The sequence below is a fragment of the Protomyctophum parallelum genome (assembly GCF_964188405.1).
Source record: "Protomyctophum parallelum genome assembly, chromosome: 10".
NCBI lineage: Eukaryota > Metazoa > Chordata > Actinopteri > Myctophiformes > Myctophidae > Protomyctophum > Protomyctophum parallelum.
Window position 1 is genome coordinate 17,219,980 of NC_139704.1, and position 14,648 is coordinate 17,234,627.

A 14,648-nucleotide genomic window follows, 5' to 3' on the forward strand; every position below is an offset into this window, starting at 1 on the left:
GCGCTTTTTTTCCCCCTTGACGATTGACCTATCCTCCCAAATGCACCCCGCCACTCTAGTCACATGCTGCATAGTGGAGCTGGCCGGTTGCTACCATGCTGTGGCGTATTTCGTAACCGCGATGGAGGGGTCACCCAAATGTTAAATTGAACACTCATGTGCAAATATTGTTTCAGGTGGACGTCGAGCGGGACGATAAGACACAGCGCTGTGCTCGGAGCTCGCAGTTACAGTTACACACAGAGAGTGATGTCCTTCCAGGAAAGTCCCCACTCGTTGCTTTACATGTGGGCAACTTCCTCAAAGCTCTCTCTGTCTCTCTGTCTCTCTCTCTCTCGTGCCCCGGATCCCTCCCCAACACGCTCTCCCCCCCCCCCCCCGAACCCCCGGTAAGCTGTCCCGCTCAGGAGGGACGGAGGGAGGCCGCCGCGACATCAAAGCGGAGATGTCAGCGGAGCGAGGTTCTTCTCAGGCACTGTGCGCGACTATTTTGTGCCGCTTTCAACTCGTGTACACGAGAGTGGCTGCGTGGGAACTAACTGTGTTCCTGTCATCGGTGACCCCACAGTGACGGGTCGATCTTTAACAAGCCCCTGACTGAGCCACCACTGTGGTCAGGAATAACGCATGGCAGAGGGCCTGCCCGCCGGCCACTTGTGTGAAGTTTTCATATCGGCACAGGAATGCCCATTCAGTGTGAGTCACTATAACGCAGCGCGGCCCAGTCAGGGAGTGCACATGGCGAGGAGAAGTGGTCTATGTTTCCCCTCTCCGGTGGCTGTTTTAATGATCTCCTCAGGATATGGCTGAAGTTAATGAAGCCCTTTCCATGGGGCTTTACCTCTGACCCTTGTCTGAATGCCTCTCACCCTCGTCTGTTCCCATTTTACTGTCCCTATGCTACTCTGGATGCCGTTTGGCTTGTTTACTTTTCTTTCCTTTCATTGTGTTCTCAGGAAGCGGTGAAAGCTGTAGGGATGTGTGTGTGTGTGTGTGTGCACGTGTGTACGTATTACTATACTTGTGCGGACATAATGTCCCCACATGTTTAGCAGGATTTGAGAAATGGACAGTTTGAGGACACATTTTCTTGGGAAATGGTTGTTTTATGCTTAAAAATAATTGTGGAGTTACAGTAGGCTTACAATTTACAAGATAGTTGATTCATACTTAGTTGATCATGTGCACCTGTATCCCTCGCCAAACATATCGGATCCGACGTGCACGCTCGCTCACTAATTACTCCCTTTTCTGCTAAAAATGAGCCAAAATCCAGAAGGTTATTATTCTCTGTTCTTACATTGCATGGTCGAAAACTCCTCCATTGCGATTCCTCCGCTGCCTACACTGTGTGTGGCACAGTGGCACTGTTTCTTTTTGTATAGTATTGAAAAAAAGTTTCATTTGCACATTAAAACAACTAATTAAGCATTTAAATGATGCTTTAAGACACACATTATGTTTCTGTGTAAAAATAAGTAATTAAATAATAATAATAATAATAAAGTTATCTAAATGGATAAATGCTATTCACTGGAGTGCATGGACTTTATAAAGTGGACACTGGACAAAAGACGGCTCCGCGAGGCAACTGTTGTGACATACGCACGCGTTCAGGGAGATGTCCTCTACTAAGAGGTGTAAAATTCCCAACAGCAGACCTTCTACTATCAGGTCTGCTACTTCTAATCATCACAATCAGAAATAAAATCATTTAAAAGTTTCCAAATCCCTACAATATTTGTTTTTAAACATCATAATTTGTCTTAAGGTGGACTGAGAAGCTACATTAATAGTTTAGTAGTCACATATTTGATCAATTTACTGTATGTGTGTGCGCATCTGTGTTAATACAGCAAACATTATTCAAACACATGCAAAACATGCAAACGTGCGTATGTCACAAAAGTTGCCTCGCGGAGCCGTCTTTTGTCCAGTGTCCACTCTGGGTCTGGAAACGGCCCTTTTTTTTTACCTTTGACACCAGTAGAAGGTCTGCTGCTGGGAATTTTACACCTCTCCCGCTTAGCAGAGAGTGGGGTGTGGTAGAGGACATCTCCCTGAACGCGTGCATATGTCAACAGTTTCCTTGCAGAGCCGTCTTTTGTCCAGCGTCCACTTTATAAAGTCCATGCACTCCAGTGAATAGCATTTATCCATTTAGATAACTTTTTTATGTTATTTAATTACTTATTTTTACACAGAAACATAATGTGTGTCTTTACAATAACTGTAATGTAATAATAATACTAATAATGTAATGTAATAACTATTTAATTAACGACACTTTTATTCTGAAAGCAACCGGATGTCTTGCTAGCTCTCAAACAGGAAGTTCTAGATTTGCCAAAAAGACGGAGTCGGACCTTAGAGTATATATGAATAGAGACGGCACCCGGAGGAAACCCTGAGGCGAAATGGACATAGTGGCCGTATTTGGTATTGCAGCTCGAGCCAGCGCTGGTCCGTTGACTATCATTGAGCACGTTCATGTTATTGGGGCCATGACACGTGAACGAATGTTTCATACGTGAACACGCACAAACGACACAATGATAGTCAACGACCAGCGCGTTCATGTTATTAGGGCAATCCATCCCAGAATGCACTTGTTCCTAGGAGTGAAATCGCCTCATGCGCTTTTGAGCAACTTAATGCAAGTGGATGGGAGGAGGAATCCGGTGCCGTCTCTATTCATATATACTCTAAAGGCTCATACATAGTCTGTATTTACGGTGGTCAAGTGACCACCGAACTACAACATGACGTCACGAGCCACGGTGAAGAGCAAACCACCGCCACCGCTCCAGCCCATCTCTCTGTTTTTACTCACCACCGCTCAACGTTATTTCAGCTCCGGTGGTCAGCTCACCACCACCACCTTACCACCGAAAATCCAGACTATGAATAGGCCTTAAGAGTCGGACACAGTGGGCAGGGGGGCTGCACTTCCTGGTTGCAGACTAGGACAAATAAAGAGAATAGTGCACAGAGGCGCGGCCTAGGCTCCTGCGGGAGGTTTGCACATGCTCAGTGTAAACAGGAACTGCAATGATGGAGTGTTCCAACAGAGGTGCTAGAGGTGCATGAGAGTTGCTGACACTGAACTGAAATAATAAAAAGGATATCACAAAAAGAGAATAGTACAAAGTTGATTTTGGTTTTATTTTAAAAGGTATATCAATTTCATAACTGTGGAAAAAATGTTGTGTATAACAGACTGAAAGATAAAGGACAAGTACATTCACTAAATGTTAATGTTTTTGTATATTTTCTTTTGTGGATTTTCCATGTTCTTTAGTACATGTGTCAAACTTTTATTTTTGTGAAATGACAAAGGAACATGGATACTGTTCATTCAAGGATGATACAAAACATTTGAAAAGGGAAGGGTGGCTGCTGTTTACTTTTCCACTGTTCTGGATCTCATTATTTTACAAGTTATGAGCTTTCTATCTAGCACCTCTGCTGGAACACTCCTGTTTACACTGAGCATGTGCAAACCTCCCGCAGGAGCCTAGGCCGCGCCTCCATGCACTATCCTCTTTATTTATTCTAGTTTGGAGAGGATCTCTTCTACTTTCGTATTTCGCACATTTGACTGGCACTGGCGTCATGATCCCCGCCCGTGTGGCGGGAGGGATTGTGTTTAAAATTTGTATTGTATTTTATTTTAAATGGCATTCATAAAGTTGTTGACCTAAAATGATGTCCTCCCAAGTATAGTTATACAAACGTGTGCGTGCGTGCGTGCCATGGGTGGCCTGTGACAAGTACAGTGCCGTAACTGTCTAGTCTGGGTCTTGTTCTGCAGTTGTCTTTGTGGTATGTCATGATGATGGTAGATGTCTCTGGTTGCAGCATTTATCTACCACACTTCTGGAAAACATGGCATGCCGGCTTGTTTATGGTTCGATTTAACCCGTCATAATATTGCTGCGCGTTGTGTTTCAAAGCAATTTAGCCAGGCCGTGCTCACTTGAAGGAATTTGGGGGAAAGCAGGGTGGGGGGGGGGATCCTCCAATTGCTTTTAGGTTTCTTTGTAGATGTGAGCATTGCACCACCGTGGACTACAGTCGCCACCAGTGTTGCCATGTCTGCTTATTATAAGCGACTTTGGGCTTGTTCTTTTGTTGCTTGTAAATATTAGTAGTTGTGGGTTGTGTTTTTTTGGGGGGGGAGGGGAGGCTTGTTTTAAAAATGCAGTCGCTTATTTTGGGCTTGAACAGTGGTTCTCAAACGTCTTCAAATCAAGGACCCCCAAATGAATGCATCTGTACACAGACCCCTCCCATCTGTACACATAACCCTCCCATCTGCACACAGAACCCTCCCATCTGTACACAGAACCCTCCCATCTGTACACAGAACCCTCCCATCTGTACACAGACCCCTCCCATCTGTACACAGAACCCTCCCATCTGTACACAGACCCCTCCCATCTGTACACAGAACCCTCCCATCTGTACACAGACCCCTCCCATCTGTACACAGAACCCTCCCATCTGTACACAGAACCCTCCCATCTGCAAATATTTTGCGGCAGGGATCAGGTATCTACGGAGCCCCTGAATGGCCATGCATTCAAAAAAAATATATATATATATATATCTTGAACGTACGAGATATTATCTTGTACGTACAAGATAAATGAATGGCCATGCATTCAAAATATATTTTATTTCATACGTACAAGATAATATCTTGTACGTACGAGATAATATCTTGTAGATATATTTTGAATGCATGGCCATTCAGGGGCTCCGTACGTATCAGATTTGTGTTTCAAATAATATTCAAACTTTCACTTTAAAATAAAAAAAACTAAAGAACACATTTACTAGCTTGTGATTGGCTATTTTCAAATATCCAATGCATATACTATAGGTTTAAAATGCTCATGTGGCCCCATATTCATAGACCTGGTTGCTTATTTCTCTCGCTAAATCTGGCAGCACTGGTCGCCACAGAAAGAGGCCACTGGTTCCCGAAGGAGGCACCAGCAAACTGTTTGTGAGACAGAAACATGAATGTAAGCTTAGCACGAGAGAGCCTGGGCAGAGGGCCAAGAGCAACTCTGTGCTGTGCAGGACGCTATAAAGTTGAAGCAACAGCTGATGTCTCGAGTCACGCCGTTCACTGGTTCCCAACTCTGGGTCCAGACGTCCCTGTCAGACTTGTCCTGGGAATTGGCAAGCGCAACTCACCAGGGAAGGCAGTGAGAATAGTTGTCGAGCTACATGAGGCTAAAGAGTCTAATGGACTAAATCAAAGCTTTTCAAAACACACAAGCCCATCCATGTGCAATGAAAGATGCTTGTTTCCTGGTCCGCCCCTGTACCCAGAATGGGCAGAGAAAACAGAGATAGCGATCTACATTCTTCTCAGGGTAGGTATGCAGATCAGTCAATAGATTAGATCACCACCGGGTTGTTATTCAAAGAATAACACAAGTATTGGGAGTTTTTCCCATAAAGGAATGTTGCTATTCATTACAGACAGTCAATTTGCCATACACTGCATTTTGAAGCCAGTTACGGTAGCATGTCATATTACATGCTTTGTGTTTGTGTATTTGAAGACTTGTTCGATGGCATCGTGTTGGCCTCTAAATTCCTTCGATACATAACAGGTACCAGAGGTATGTGGTAGTCATAAATCTACACGAGATGTCCTCCATCAGTCTTCGCTCTCTCACAGTTATTGGCAACCTGAGCCCTGGGTTCGGAAACAAATTGTAAAATTAACCTGAGGAATTCTCAATAGTCATCCATCCAACGCTGTCACATGACAAGACCTCTCACAAGAAGGTTCGAGTCTGAGACAGTCCTGGTTGGGCTGTCTGCTTTGGAGGGAGCTTATCTCATAAAGCGACGTATAGCCAGTGTTTCCCACAGGAAAATCCAAGGTGTGGTGGCTTGGGGTGGGGTGATGGTTGTTTGTTTGATTAGTTGCCATCTTTTATGATTGAATGCTGCTCAAAACTAAAGATGAAAGAGCATACATCATGCATGTGAAAACGTGAGCTATACCTGTCTGTAGGTCTTTATAGGACACTGCCAGTGATTTCATCACCACTACGAACTCTAAACGGCGAGGTCAGTTTAACAGTTTGACGCCGCTAATTGTTTAATCCAGGGTTCCACCGTGCGTAATATGACATTCCCGCCTTTTGTTTTATGTGTTTAATTTGCCATATTTTAATAATTAAAAAGAAAATCCGTCTTTGCCGCGGAGCTGGAGACGAGACCTTCATGTTATGATTACGAAACCGGAAATCAACACATGCTGCAGGCTGCTAAGGCTTCTGGGAAATTGAGGCCAATGCAAGTGGACGGGGGGGTTTGTCGGGGGGGGGGGGGGGTTGCGGATCTTGTGCCTCACCATCATAGCCGCTGGTGCCGATTATCAAACAAACGGACGGATCATTTTTCGCCAGATTTTCAGGGATCAAAAGCCCAAATACTTCAGCATATGCTCTAAAGTCTAAAGGTAATAAAACAATCTCGGCAGCGTAGAATTTTTGATTAAAATGCATGTTACGTGTTTTATGGAGTCAACTGTTAATAGTACTAAGCATTTCAGTGACCCGATGACCTAGAGCTCTTAAGGGTGGCAAAACCAAGTCTGTTAAAATACCCTAAAGGAGCAGTATGGCATCTAGGGGCCACTAGCTAAGCTTCTAGACTTTATGGCCATATTTTTGTCAGTGCCTTACCCCTTATCCCTAAACTTCTACCCCTTATCCCTAAACTTCTTTGCCGCATTTTTTTGCCCCCTTTCTTTTACCATTTTGAAAAACATTTCGAATAGTTCAAATATCCAGCCCAATCTACAAGCTCACAACGTGTGCATGTAGATCGGCTAGTTCAAAACATTTTAAAATATCTTTCAAAATAGTAAAAAAAAAAAGGCAATGAAGTTTGGGATAAGGTGTATGGCAGTGATGAAAATAGGGCCCTTAGTTTTGTTAAGTGCCTTAACTAATGGTGTTTTAAATAAAACAAAACACCACTGGAGCAGAACCTGTGTGCAGACTTCTTTCTTCATCCTTAGTTTTGTTTCCCATTTGTCTTGGAGTGAATTTAGAGGAGGAAAATAGCAATAACCTATGGCTATCTAATGCAGGGGTTCTCAACGTTTTTGGCTGTGGACCCCCGGAAATGCTTTGGCCATGTCTCGCGACCTCCGCCCCGCCCTCCCCTCCCCTCCACAAATACAAATTGACCGCTACAATAACCTTAATAATAGAGAAAATACATCATAAATAAATACTGAGTCCAGATATAATCATTAAGGAAAGTTTGTGCATGCACTATGTGTATACTATGTAAACTCTCAATTTCCATTTTCCATCAGTTGCAAAAAAAACAACCCCTGATCTAACGGTATGTATGCATGTTCTACAGTAAAGACAACATCTGAATTCTGAACAATATATACAGTATGCAATTTGTGGATGTCATCAAGTCATATTTTCTGCTCCTCCACTGATGAAGTATAGACGGCTGAATTTATAGGCCTATAGAATGATTATCTGAGCCTGTGTGGACACGAATCAGCTTCTGTTCACTCGCAAAACTTTCTCAAAGACAAACTAAACGCATATCCCGGGAAAATTGCCCATCTCACGGTCTTCAAAATGTATTCATCACCAACAGAACAGCCCCAGAGAGAGCTTACTCCATGACATCACTGATTAGTAGAGGGCGAGGCTTGTTTCTAGCTATGGGAGATTTCTTCTTCTGTTTAGCATTTTGTCAGATGTTGCCTAAATTCTCAGAAATGTAAAAGAATATATATAATTATACATGACATATTTTTTTGTTGTTGTTATTAAATGTTTTATCCCACGATTTTGCAACCAAATTTGTCCACCCAGTGTCAATTATCTAATGTAATCCTGGGCGCTACAGTTCCTCTGCCAACCTGGGGAGAGCAACGGACGGACCTCATGCTTCCTTTTAAGCATGAGGAGTCCAAGCCGCTTCTTTTCACCCGACAGGGGGGAGTTTCCCTGTTTGGACGTAGTGCGTGGAAGGAACACGTTATTCCAAAAATATTGATCTTAATTATATGTTGTACCCTGACAACAGTGGTAGTTCTGTTTCTTGTACCCTGACAACAGTGGTAGTTCTGTTTCTCAAGTTAAAGCGCCTCATTTGTTCTTTCATACTTAATTTTCTGCCAAATCTTGAATCCTGTTTATGCTTAAATATTATCGCAATTTAAGGGCCTACGACGGCCTTTAAGAAGGCTTACTTGAATTAACTTGAGTTAAGTAAGATTGATGTATGTCAATATGTTTTAATGCTACTATTAATTGTATTCACTGAAATATGGACCCTGGTCGCCAATTCACCCAGGGGAAGCCAAACACAAAGAGAAGAAAGCCAAGGTAATGCCATTAATCATTGGCCAGTGGACTTAACTGTCTACCTGTGGCAGTTTTGTGGCGAGCTGTCTCAGTAATTGCATGTCATTACATCCAGAATCACAACATGGTTCTTTTTTGAAGACGATAATTAGACCTTCTTGAGCGAGAGCTGGGATGACGTGAGCTAACAGAGAAAGGATAAGTGTTGAAACAGGCTCCTCTCACTCCTGTGTGGCCCCAGATTGTCTCCCAAAAACCTGAAGGCTGCTGTACCGTAACCCTGGTCCTGAGGACCCAGAGTACCTCTGGTTCTTATTCTGGTGTCTAATGAGCCACTATGGGAAACCAGATGAATGCAGGTAACAATCAGGTACTGTCGAATTGAAAACTAATGTCATGGCTAGTGTTGAGAAGTGAGAACCTCTGGTCTGTCCTCTATTATGTCCACAAAGGTTATTTTTGGCAGTTGTACAGCAGGTTAAGTACACTACATAGCCGACCATTCCTGCGTGTGAATGTGAATTAGGCTGTCAATATACTGTAGAGCAGGGGTACTCAACTGGCGGTCCGCGACCGGACCGCGGACCACCTCTTTGCGGACCACCCAAAAAAAATAATAATAATAATATAAATAACATCAGATGATACATTTCTCATGTGAAATTGCTGCAAAGGCCCCCAAAATGTCCCCCAAGGGCCCCCAAAATTCTGGCGCGCGCTGTGCGCGCGCACAGTGTGGCCTGCCAGGGCGTATAACTCCCGGCCTGATTTGGAGTTCCACTCCGGGCCTGCACTCTGCACCCCATTATTGGTTGGGTGGAAGGCGATCTGATTTGTAGAGCCCCGCTCTCCGATGGACGCCGCGCATGGGACCGGACCTCGGTCTTATTCAAAAAAATATTTGTGGACCTTCATCATTTCTAGTTGAGGACCCCTGCTGTAGAGAATACATTTTCAGAGAAATTGAGGACATGCAGTAAAGTCTGTCGGGTTCGGGAGTCGAACCCGCGGCACACTGCCAGACTGGATTACCAGCCAATTTGCCTGGACCGCTGAGCCACGGCCTAGGCCAGGGGTATTCAACTAGATTAGGTCGGGGGCCACAACTGTAGAATGATTGTGTGTGGAGGGCCGCACAGCGTGCGCGCGAAGCGTGATTTTTTTTTTAATTCTACAAATGCATTTTGTGTTCAAACACAAAGATTTATGTAGGCTAATAGATTTGTGCACAGTATGAGCACCGGCGTCCGTTCTATACAAGTATATCATATACCTTAGAATAGACCTATTTGACAGAACGATTGTCAACGAGCACTAGCTGAAAATACAAACACACACACACACACACACACACACACACACACTAATTTCTCTCCAAACGCTCTTGATTATGATAGAATATAATTTAGGGTTACTCTCATTATGATAATCTAGCACTTTATATATCGCACACATCATACCTGTAACTTTCTCTCTTAAGGCCGCATTTGGCCCGCGTTCTGAACATCACCCTAAGTCTGCTATTGTGATATTGCAGAAATATTTCAATCTTGTGGAAATCACTGTAAACGATATACGAGAAACGGACCAAGCCTAGTTGCTTCTTAAGGTTTTAATTTAGAGTCTTCATATCAGCCCGAGGACAACCGAAGGTTGGACTATAGCAGGGGTTCTCAACCCGTGGGTTGCTACCCCTCGGGGGTTGCCAAATTATTTTGGGGGGGTCCCCAAATATATATAAAAAAAACTGAATGGCTGGGAAATGGAAATGAAAAGTTTACATAGTACATGCATAAACGTTCCTTAAAGATGGAGTGCCACACTTCCTTTTATTTTTCCAGTTTGGTCTTTGAGGTGACAGTACTTCATTAGACACCCTGGAGTCGTTTTTATGTGCAATGGTGTATTAACTTTGTATTTAGGGTTTCTTCCTGTAGGCTGAACCCTTGACAGTCAAACGGACCGATGAAATAAACAGTAATATAGTGACATCACACTATCAGCCTATCCCCTAACCCCTCCCCCTTTATCATACAACAGCTGTGGGTGCGGCTTCAGTTCAGGTGGATCACCACCCATCACTACCCACCAGGCAAACCAGGCATACTTAATGAACTGGTGGGGGTGCCCACATAAAATAATGATTTTAACAAATACTGTACACTTTTTGGAAAAAAGTTCTTCCTCCTTATATTATAATAATACCTGATGATCATGTTTTAGGGTGGAAAAAAATCGTGGCACTCCATCTTTAAAGATTAGATCTGTATTAATTTATGATATATTTTCTCTATTACTAAGGTTATTTTTGCAGTCCGTTTGTATTGGGGTTGGGGAAGGGCGGGGGTCACGAGACGACATGGACAAAGCATTTCCGGGGGTCCCCAGCCAAAAGCCCTGAGGACCCCCCTGGACTATAGAACACTGGACTGTATGATGGGAAACAGGGGATGTGAACCCCTGGACTATAGAACACTGGACTGTATGATGGGAAACAGGGGATGTGAACCCCTGGACTATAGAACACTGGACTGTATGATGGGAAACAGGGGATGTGAACCCCTGGACTATAGAACACTGGACTGTATGACGGGAAACGGGGGATGTGAACCCCTGGACTATAGAACACTGGACTGTATGATGGGAAACAGGGGATGTGAACCCCTGGACTATAGAACACTGGACTGTATGATGGGAAACAGGGGATGTCAACCCCTGGACTATAGAACACTGGACTGTATGATGGGAAACAGGGGATGTGAACCCCTGGACTATAGAACACTGGACTGTATGATGGGAAACAGGGGATGTGAACCCCTGGACTATAGAACACTGGACTGTATGACGGGAAACGGGCGATGTGCTGGCGCTCCACTTCCCAGGACTGTTGTCTTGTTTACAGAGAAGACTCCATGGCGTGTTACTCAGACCCCCACTTCTAGTCAACAAATTCCTCCCAGATTAGGCAACAGGCCTGTGTCTTTGTCCGGCGTATCTTGCATTCCATGGATAATGACAAACAGAGCGAAGGCCAAGGACACCGATCGACCGTCTCCCTGCTTGTGCCAGGCTGGGCAGTCCGTTAGTACCCCAGGGTACTGTACTAGGAAGTCGGGACCCCCCAGTCTACACCAAATCTCTGTGCTGAAAACAGACGCACTACACGCTCACATAGATCTGTGTTCGCTGAATGTTGGCACCCCCCAGCGTAGAGACGCTGGGGTTCATGTGGTTAAAGCCCAGTTCTTAATCTCTGAATGAGGAATTCTGCACAGTGTGGGTGGGATGAATCCGTTACGCTATCTAATACAGTGTGAGTCCAGGAGGTCTTCTGCAACTGGATTTAACCTTTGGCACATCGGACCAACAGCAGCATAGCTGATGATGTCCTGATGAAATGGGCATCATTTGAGCTTCTGCCGTTTACGGCTTCAGAGGGCAAAGGATAAGGGATGACATGTCATGCAACCTATAGGTCTTGAGGTGGGATTCAAACCAGGGATGTTGTAATTGATGCACCAACTGGTTGAGCCACAGGTGTGTGTGATTTGATTTCATTTCATTACCTTATTACAGTCCCGCAGGGGAAATGACTGTTGTCTGCTTCACCCAGCTGATGGCTGCTCAGATGCTCATGATGAGCACTCAGGGGGTTACCCATTAAAACCCAGAGGTTTTTGCGTTGGTTGTTCAAATGCAGATATACAAGCTAGCTCACAGCGCATCACTAGACTGGGACTCGCTGCAAGCATGTACATATGCATATTTTATTTATTTATTTATTCATGAAAATCTTGAAAGTGTGAGAACTACTGATTAAGAAGGCATTTGTAGAATTGGCCTCAGTTCTTAATGGGTGAATTGCTAATATAAGGGACACTTGGACACAGACTGGTGCTACGAGGCCAACAGGTGAGCTTCTGATCAGCAGACATGTCTACCCACTAAGCTAAGATTAGTATGCAATTAATTATGAGCTGTTGTGATGGATAACACAAATGGCCAGTAAACAATTTTGAGCTTGTAGATCGGCTATTTCTGATCTATTCAAGTCATGCCCAAAACAAGGAGGACAGGTTGATGCTGTTTTGCAGCCAAATCAAGTTTTCACTGCATTAATGTACTTTGTGCCCCTGGGCATCATGGAGACAGATTCAAACGCAGAGGTGAAGACGCCTAGGCATTTTCACATTTTCTTGTCATTTTCCATGATTTACGGTTCTGCATTAGCGGCTTGTCAAGCCAAGTACTCTGCACTTGATGTCGAGCCGCACCACAGAACTCATCACCCGCACATGGCTGTTCACTGAAGCAGATCCTATTTACACTGGGCATCACTTTATCTCGCTGCCTTGGCTTCCTGACTATACATCCACATCCCAAGAGTAGCCGTGCTCTGTCATGGTGGTGAATTGAACGCACGCTATCAGAGGATCTCTCTCTCATTCTCTCTCTCTCTCTCTCTGTGAAAACAAACGGCACCACACCGCACATCATGCATGAACCTCAACCGTCTCCGATGAGGAACTAATTGTTCCATACAATATTCTAAATAATATTGCCTTTCCTGCTTTGTAAATACAGTAGAGGTCCTTGCAGACTGGCAGACTTTTTCGGGAAAAAACGGCGGAAACACTGCTATAAATCCGACGCAGCAGTGTGCAGGGACCTTAAGAGTAAAATTTTCATTACTTCAGAACTTCAACTTAATTTTCTAACTGGTTGAGCCACTAGGGCAATTTTATAAATTAACCACTTAATTAAAACAATTGCCAAACTACAAGCTCATAACGCACCGCATCCAGACGTGTTGTGAGCTTTCAGATCTATTATCTCCTTCTAATGATGCCAAGTTCAACGTGATTAAACCGATGTGCAGCCACATCACAAAAGATTTAAGTGAATGTATTTTTTTTTGTGCAAGCTACACATGTTTCTAGCTATAGTCTTATATCTTTCTTTTTCTTTTAACAGGAAACGGCTTCGACGTCGTGGCCAATTTCGTGAAGCGGCATCAACATCTCAGGTGTGTCGTCAAGCAGCAGTACGGGGGTGTGTAACCTTTTGAGACTTCAATAAATCACTTTTGTCAATTCACTGAATAAGAAAGGAACCATCGCAGCAGATCACACTTACCCAGATTTCCCACAGAAAACGGCAAGTCATCTCTTGCGGTATGATTGTTGACGTTTCTTCCCCTCACTAGTTTTAATGCCCCTGTTCCTACCTGCTCTGGGTGTCGTTGGGAGCAGGCAGCCGTTAAGTGGTTCCCCAGAGAGGCTACTGGGAGTGGGAGAGAAAGACTGGAGGACTGTCTGTGGAGGGCCACCGAGAATCTATCGCTATGCCCCATCTAGTGGCTGTGACCCGTGGTCACCTTTTCATGGGACCAACATGGGCTACTTCCCGTCAGTAAAGTTAATATCTGTTCCCCGGGGACCTGGATGTTAAGGCTGTGGGCTGGGATGACGGCTTCACTCGGCAGCTCCATTACACATCAAATTAGAACTAGGCACCCAAAGGTCAAAGGTGGCAGCATTTAGAGGGCTGTGTGAGCCGTGCGGTGCACTTTGTTCACTTAGAATTCTAATCGAATTCTAAAATGTGTTTTAAAAATCTCTAGAAGTTATTTCAACAGTCGTGACGGAACAAAGAAATACAGAAATAATGTGTCCGAAATCTTCAGGAAGCTGGAAAAGAACCACTTTCAACCTGGCGTTCCTAATTTGGTCATGTCATTTCCAAACATTTCAGAACTAGCGAAGCTCCTACGAGCTCCCAGTGCATCACGTTTGTGAGCTGTGCAACGGCATCATACGACAAAGTATAAAACAGGCTGAAACAAGTGGCTGAAAGGAATCTATAATAAGGTGTGATTTGATGTAAGAGCCTTAAATTAGTTACACTGGATTAGTTGCAATGGATTAAACATTAAACTGGTTTTGTGCAAGAAAATCACAATTGCTATAAAATCTCAATCTGATAGGTTGCCAACTAGGCTACTTAACTCAAGTCTGTTTGAGGGGTTCATATGAGATCAGTTCATTTGGAGCCAGTGATTATTAGGCTGCGTTGTACGGTACCATAGTTTAATGTACTGTAAGAGTTATGCAGATAAAACCTCCAGATTGCTCCCTGAGAACCATTATTGATGTAATATTTCATGCTGTTCACGTGGCTCATAAAGACAGGCAATCATGTATAAACTGTCATTTTCTCTCGGGCTTGAGGCCTAGTAAATACTTTGAGCTTGTTGATGGCCTTACTAAC

General features: G+C 44.0%; 1 protein-coding gene across 1 annotated transcript in view; it reads left to right on the forward strand.

Annotated features, from left to right (window-relative positions):
- Positions 1 to 14,648, forward strand: part of slx4ip (SLX4 interacting protein) — a 56,839-nt gene that overhangs the window by 19,383 nt on the left and 22,808 nt on the right. The window contains exon 5 of the mRNA XM_083774911.1: positions 13,353 to 13,430. Coding sequence (XP_083631037.1) covers positions 13,353 to 13,430 — 78 coding nt within the window. The remainder of the gene's footprint in view (positions 1 to 13,352; positions 13,431 to 14,648) is intronic.